Source organism: Propithecus coquereli, unplaced genomic scaffold (assembly GCF_000956105.1).
Source record: "Propithecus coquereli isolate 6110/MARCELLA unplaced genomic scaffold, Pcoq_1.0 Scaffold86, whole genome shotgun sequence".
NCBI lineage: Eukaryota > Metazoa > Chordata > Mammalia > Primates > Indriidae > Propithecus > Propithecus coquereli.
In genome coordinates this window covers 1188030-1195967 of record NW_012154840.1, presented here as the reverse complement: position 1 = coordinate 1195967, position 7938 = coordinate 1188030, and the positions used below count along the sequence as shown (strand labels likewise).

The following is a 7938-nucleotide window of genomic DNA, read 5'->3' as shown; positions in this document are numbered from 1 at the left end:
TAAAGAGCTACTTACCAGTTCATGGTTTTTGAAATTTCTTCTTCTAAGTTCCATTAACTATGGACTCTCAAACTAAAATGCCAATACTATGAGCAAGGAAATTTTACCAATTATATTATAAAACTTTGATACATTAGTTAGTACATTTATTCATTACTAGAATGCAATACTATAGAGCCATACATATGTGTTTCTAAGGAGGTATGTGAACACATTCTCTGCTTGTGTTTATCCTAACCCACTTGTCTGTGTCTAGGTGAGATAAATAATGAAAATGTACTCTGGTAGAGTAAAAAGTAGTATACAACTGAAATTAATAGTAGTAGTATATAAAATATCTTATAACCTACTCCAAAGTTTAACAGGGAGTATACATCATGGAGAGAACAGCAGCAAGTATAACATTTTGCAAAATGTTTTAAATTTACTTTTGGAGAAATAACATACCATTAGCCACATATCCCAGCTGTGGTATAAGTTGTTCATCTTTACAATTTTCCCGTCCTGGAACTAGGCGCTGGAATTTTGTGGGATGAGGATTTCCATCGACATCCACCAAAAATGGGGGAGGCATGAGGTGAGGAGCTTGTTGGGTTTGTTCATCCAACACATAGTTATTGGCATCACGGATAAGTGGTCGATAATCCGTGTGGAAGAACATCTGATCTGGAATCTTTATGACAGATTTTTAGTATTCAACACACACAGGAAATTTATAGATGAGGACTTTCATTCCTAGAGCACATGTGTTTTTCAAATCAGATAATTTTTGCATTTTCTGTAGTCCTTTGTTGCCATATGTTCCCTCTACATAGAAGCCGATTACCTAGATAGTTACTCTATCTTTTCTCCACAAAATCCTATATTCTGCATTACTTTTTGGTCGTATGTCACCCTTCTGTAATTATGATAGGAAGAAGTAAAGCAACAACCCAGCAGATAAAGTTAGGTATTTTTACATAAGTTGCAAAAATCATATAAACCTATATAACTATGTTTTTATTGTTTATTTTTATTCAAATGAGGATAGATGAATTATAATATACCTGCTGAGACAGGTAAATACCAATCACCTCAAAGACACTCAAAGGTGATACGAATATTGAGCTGACCTCAATGCTTCTGAGTTCTCTTCCAAATCTAAGATTCTATAATCTATCCCAAATTCACAACTAATAAAATATAAGGAGCCAATTAAGTTAGCTTCCAAAGTATTTTAACAGGATCAATAATAGGTAAAATAGCCAACCAAGAAAATAAACATTCAATCACCAGCTGCTCATTCCTAATTTATGATTAAGTGGAAGACATGATCTGTTACCCTCTTATTATGCCTGGAATACAGTAGAGAATATGTACTAATCAGAAGCAAAAGGATTTCCTAACAAACTTATATCTCCATCATCCTGTATCTCCATAGTGATTCACATTGCCGAGGTTGATGCTCTGGCAGTAATAAAAAACTTACCAAGAAAGACAACTTCCTTACTAACCCTTATTAACTGGAAGACTTCAAACAAAATTTATGAATGATATAATCCCAAATTACAGTCTACAACAGTTAAATCTACTAACCTTTTCATAGTATTTACTGCATCCAAAACCAAAAAGCAACAAATGCCCATGAGAATCTGTACAGGCAAAATGGTTTCCATCTGGGGAAAATTTACAATCAAACACTGCACCATGACCTTGGCCTTCAATCTGAAATTCAGAGGAGTCTCTTTAAGTCATCTTAAAAGTAATTTTCAAATAATAAGTAGGTGATAACGTTTCCTTGCTAATACCTTGGATTCTGTGATGCATCAATATTCCAATGTACTCTCTGGCTTCTGTAGCCAGAACCCTATTGAAACAGTAAAGCTCTGAAAAATATTAGGGACAGTCAAATTGCAATGAATGGAATAAATCATTGCTAGAAATGTCATATCTCATGAAATACTAAATGGGTGACTGAGGAGATTTAAAAGGACCTAAATGCAACCAAATTGACAAAGGTGCTATCTTAGCAAAGTCAAGATATTATCTTCACATTTTAAGTTATAATGTAATTAAGCCTTAAAATAACCATCCTGAAATTAAAGCACACAAATCAATTTTACTAACAAAAGACAGAGAGTATTATTAATGCTCTGGATCTGTATAATGCCTATAAAAGTGAGCTCAAAGGCTAACCAACAATTTAGAAATGTTTAGTCAGAACTATTCTTAAAAGAGGGACACTAAAAATGGAGGATATGAGGATTCCCATCACCACAGAAGGGTATGCTCTACTGAGAGAACAGATAGCTCACCAGATTTTTCCATGGTTTGTCTTAAGTATATCTTAAGAGCATCCATTATCTCCAAATTTGTGTTTGTCAAACAACTTTCTGATTACTAAGTCTTATGTTTACGAGAGGAAGATGCAAGTATTAATATTACAGTCACTGTTGTAATTCATAAATCAGTATTAGAGTTTAATCATTAATCATTTTGTGATTTTTGGTTAGGTGTTACCTCCAAAGCTTAATAAATTGAGTTTCTGAAGCGTAGAGCTGGGGACCAGAATTTGGAAAATGCTAACACCTAAAATAATAGAGTCAACCCTGAAAGGCCTAATTCTCACATAAGTTATTCTCTGGATTATTTTACTGATTTAAATACAGATAATAAGAGGTTCCTTTACACTAGGTAAAAATGTGATTACCATGTTATCACATAAGAGAAGTCAGTTTTAATATTAACTAAACACAGATTTCCCTTACCATGTTAAAGTAATTCCGAATTTTGGTCCCCCGGTCAAGATCCCAAATAAAAATGTTCCCATCATGACCCGCCGAAAGTATGATCCTTTGATCAAATGGATGTGCTTCCAAAACAAATACTTCATCATCATGTCCCTATGATAAAATCAATATAAAAATGAAAAGTAATGTCAAGGATCTGGCTTATTTGGTCAAAAGGTCTTGGGCGTCCTATCAATCTGGTTCAGATGAATTCATGCACACTAATTTAATGGCATTTACTATTATAGACACTACATGAACAATATCATTCAGTCAGAGTTCCTTATGTGTATTAATTGCTGATTTTATAAAGTATTCAGTAGACAGAAGACCAAGAAATGTTTTTAAAATAAAGAGAGTCCAAAAAGTTACAGCACATTAACCAGTGCCCTAAAATAGAATTTGATATTTAGGATTGTGCTATTTAAAAGGCCACAGAAAATGTAACAAACAATATTTCATTAACACCCAATTCTGCCACAGTGATAACAGACAAACTTTCATTATTCTTCAGCACTCTCTATCACTGGTATTCAAATTGTACTTTGGGAGGCCCTAGATACATTCAAAGGACAGAGCATACTGGCTCTGCCCTAGATCTACTTTATACTAATACTTGAGGGTGCTGTTTAACATCTTTATCTGAGAAATACATTTTCTGCAAAAAAAAAAAGTTTGAAAACCAATGCTCTATGTTATATGTTTCCCTTCCAGTAAATCATTTCATATCAGTATATAGAGATGTTAGATCAGGAGTCATCATACTATAGCCTGCAGGCCAAATATGGCTCCCAGATGTGTTTGTACATACAGCTTGTGAAATAAAAATGTTTTTTAAATTTTTTAAAACTTGCAAAAAATACAAAACAAAATAAAACAAAGAATATGGAATGAAAACTGTATGTGCGAAGTCTAAAAGTATTTACTATCTGGCCTCTTAAAGAAAAAGTTTGCAGACACGCCTGTTTTAAGATCATTGTTGATTTTCCTTAGACTTAAATCCTGACTATATATCATAGAGTATATGATTAATAACAGTCTCAAAGTCTTAGAAAAGCATAGAGAACATCCTGAAGCTGCATTTCATTTAGGAACATACTGGCACATCACACATCAGGAGCTTCTAAAAATGACCATACACTGTGAACTACAAAAGTGCATTTTATCCTAAATCATGGTATAAATTGGAGTAACAGAATATCCTACCATACTGCCATTATCAACAAAAACATAGCTTATTAAAAAATAACTGGAGACTGGCTCAAAATGTAAAGTTAAGATGAATAGGTAAAATCGCATTACAATAAATACTATCACAACTGAAAGTTTACCCAAACCCTTCCCAGTGAATACTGAAAAAGTTCTTTGCTGTAACAAAATCCTTTGCTCAATAATCAATTTGCTATAGCAAATGTCTTTCTCAGGTTCCTAACCAGGAAAACAAAATTACTTTGTTAAACTCAAATGGTACAAATACTTCAGTGTACATTGGGGATTTTCATTTTTTGGTCACATGCCTTAAGATAGGATATAGTCACTGGAGCATGGGGAATAATTATCTAGTAAAAATCAGTAATGTTGTAAGATATAGCATCTGTCATAAATTATATTTATTAAGCACACTTCTATTTCCACCACCGCCACCCAAATCTACATCATCATCCTGGCTACCATCATAGACTCTACAGTCTATCTGCAGTCACTCTTACCTCACTCCAATCTATTCCCTCTACTATGACCATAATTACAAGGTATTTTTCAAAAGTAAAACTCACACGTCATTCCTCTACTTTAAAGCCTTTAATGGTTTCCTACTGGTCACAGGATAAATCCTACAAGATTCTGAATGGTCGTGTCCCTCTCCACTTTTCCAGTCTCATCTGGTGAGCCTGTTTCTGCTTTCTAATCTCTAACCAAATTAGCTTTTTTTCCAGCTCTCCTCCATCTTAGGACCTTTGCACATGCCACCCCCTCTTCCTGGAAGAATCTCCCAACCTCCTCACATATGTGATTTACCAAATATTTGTTGACCCTCCCTCCATGTAGAGACACCAAACAAGACAAATAACAAAACGTAACAAGAAAATATCAAGTAAAGACCAGGCATGGCGGCTTATGTCTGCAATCCCAGCACTTTTGGAGGCTGAGGCAGGAGGATCACTTGAGGCCAGGAATTCGAGACCATCCTGGGCAATAGCAAGACCCCATCTCTACAAAAAATTTAAAAATTATTAATAGCTGGGCATGGTGGTACATGCCTATAGTCCCAGCTACTCAGGAGGCTGAGATAGGAGGATGGCTTGAGCCCAGAAGTTTGAGGTTGCAGTGAGCTATGACAATGCCACTGCACTCTAGCCAAGGCAACACAGTGAGACCCTGTCAAAAAAGAAGAGAAGAGAAGAGAAGAGAAGAGAAGAGAAGAGAAGAGAAGATTAGAGAAGAGAAGAGAAGAGAAGAAAGAGAAGAGAAGAGAAGGAAAAGGAAAGGAAAGGAAAGGAAAGGAAAGGAAAGGAAAGGAAAGAAAAGAAAAGAAAAGAAAAGAAAAGAAAAGAAAAGAAAAGAAAAGAAAAGAAAAGAAAAGAAAAAAGAAAAAAGGGTAAAGGGAAAGGAAAAGAGAGAGAGAGGGAGAAAGAAAGACAGAAAGAAAGAAAGAAAGAAAGAAAAAAGAAATAAAGAGAAAGAAAGAAAGAAAACAACATCAGGTAATAATAAACACTGATGAAAATAGATCAAGGTAATGTAATAAGACAAAGACTGAGAGGCTACCTTGGATTGTTTGATCAGGGAAGGGCTAATCAAGGAGGTGGCATTTAAGCCAAGAACTGGGTAATTCCTACTTATCTTTCAAAATTTAACCCAAACTTCACTTCCTAAGGAAACTTTCTCTGATTCTACCAGATCAGATCTGATCACCCTATTAGAAACTTCCATTCTATCTTCCCCTTTTCTTTCTCAGCACTTACCTGAATAAGTTTTTCTCTCTTAATAGGCAGTAAATTCCAGCAGGACAGGGCTCTGTTTAATTTACCATTTATTCCTAACACCTCAGTCTGGCACACAGTTGATGCTCAAAAAGCATTTGCTGAATAGAACTTTACACTGAAAGACCCTGATACATAAATTGATAAAACTGAAATATAAGTACTATACCAAAACTAAGTAGATTTGACTGTTACAAGGACTAAATATAGTCTGTTCGAAAATTTCTTCAGTAAAATTCACTGAAAACATATGACCCCATGAGTCAGACCAGGGGAAGAGTGCCACTAAACAGGACTCTAAATTAAGGTACTTATTAAGACAAATTTTACATGGATCTATAAAACTAGCAGCTACAAGAAGGCCTTTTGAATTGTAATTTAAGAGATACAGAACTGCATTGTCTAATACTGTAGCTACTAGCCACGTGTGGCTATTAAGCATTTGAAATGTGGCTAAACAGAATTGAGATATTCAGTAAGCATAAAATACATAGTAGATTTCAAAGATTTACTATGAAAAAAGAATGTAAAATATTTCATTAATAATTTTTATATTAATACATGTTAAAGAGGACTTGGGAGGTATATGAAAGATAAACTGGAAATCCTCCCCAAATGAAACAAATCTTTAGAAACCTCAGAGGCCTTAGGCTAAGATTATCTCACATAGGAGTCAAATAAGAATGATGCTATGGTATATTACAAAGAAAGTTGAGTCACAAGTATTTATTTCTAGTCTGAACCCTAACACTTACTACTGTGTAAACCATATGGCAATCTCCGGGCCTTCTGTCCTTAAAATGCTTATGAATTGATATTTTAAGCAGACAAGAAATAAGGCTTTTAAACTGAATTTAATCTGAAGTCAAGCAATATTATGATAAACTGACAAACATCAAAAATCAATAGTGACTTCTGCTATTAACCCTATCAACTTTTCACCCCACAAATACTGCAGCCTTCTACGATGACAGATACATTTTTTAAAAGAATGAGGAAAAACCACCTTTTATCTCCTACTTCTTCTTACCTCTATTTCTTGCATAATCTAATTACTGAAGGTAGAATATACATGATATCCTTGTCGAAATAAGGTAAGCTCTTCCCCTAAACAAATAATAATGAAAAATTCCAGCCCCTGCTAAAAACAAAATAACTTATACATTCTTCATTGGATACTATAACATAATAGATAAATGGCTATTAGAAAGGATCTTGAAAAGATTTCACACCTGCTTTTAGCAAGTATACCATGTGTCATTCTATTTTGCAGAAATGTCAACAGTGATCCCTCAAATAATTACTCCTCAAAGGCTAGTAAGTCATAGAAAGAAAACTAGAACTTACATTTCCTGTCTCCTAGAATAATGTACTTTTTACATTTTAATTACTCTAAAAATAAAATACTTACAGATAAAGTATGAAGAAGCTGCCCTGTGATAGAATTCCATACTTTCAAAAGGAAATTGTTCACTGCCGTAATAACTGTGGTATCATAGCGATCCCATGCTACCATAGTCACTTTAAGTTTAGTGACCTTGTCTTCTCCAGAGGGCAAATTATTCCTAAACAAAACAATTTGCAGTATTCATACCTTATAAATTTTTAACAAAGGTGCATGTAAAATAGCAAGTTTTGACAAAATTTCTCCAGGACACACAACTGGTTAGATTAAAAAATCCTAAACTATAGTTTTAAGTATTTGTGAAAACAATAAATAAATGTATCTGCATACGGTAATACCCATAAGCTTATTTCAGGAAAAAAAAAAAGACTCCAAAATGACAAAAATTTGTTAAATAGTTACTTGAGAACAACAAAAATAGTCAAACTACAAAGAAATCTACAAACACCTTGAGAAATAAAATACAAGGTTATGTTGGTTATCAGAAAATATGAAAAAATATAATGGCCAATTTATTCCTTTAAATATTTACTTTTATTTTTTTTGGCTTGGCGCAGTGGTTCATGCCTGCAATCCCAGCAGTCTGGGAGGCTGAGGAGGGTGGATTGCTTGAGCTCAGGAGTTTGAGACCAGCCTGAGCAAGAGCGAGACCTCATCTCTACTAAAAATAGAAAAAATTAGCTGGTCATGGTGGCATCTGCATGTAGTCCCAGCTACTTGGGAGGCTGAGGCAGGAGGATTGCTTGGAGCCCAGGAGTTTGAGGTTGCTGTGAGCTAGGCTGAT

At 34.5% G+C, this 7938-nt stretch overlaps 1 protein-coding gene across 1 annotated transcript in view; it reads right to left on the bottom strand.

Moving 5' to 3' along the window:
• The window catches only part of BRWD3 (bromodomain and WD repeat domain containing 3), a 148316-nt gene that overhangs the window by 58689 nt on the left and 81689 nt on the right, over positions 1-7938 (bottom strand). The window contains 4 exon segments of the mRNA XM_012664071.1: positions 448-673; positions 1576-1704; positions 2748-2882; positions 7161-7314. Of these exon segments, the coding sequence (XP_012519525.1) occupies positions 448-673; positions 1576-1704; positions 2748-2882; positions 7161-7314 (644 nt within the window).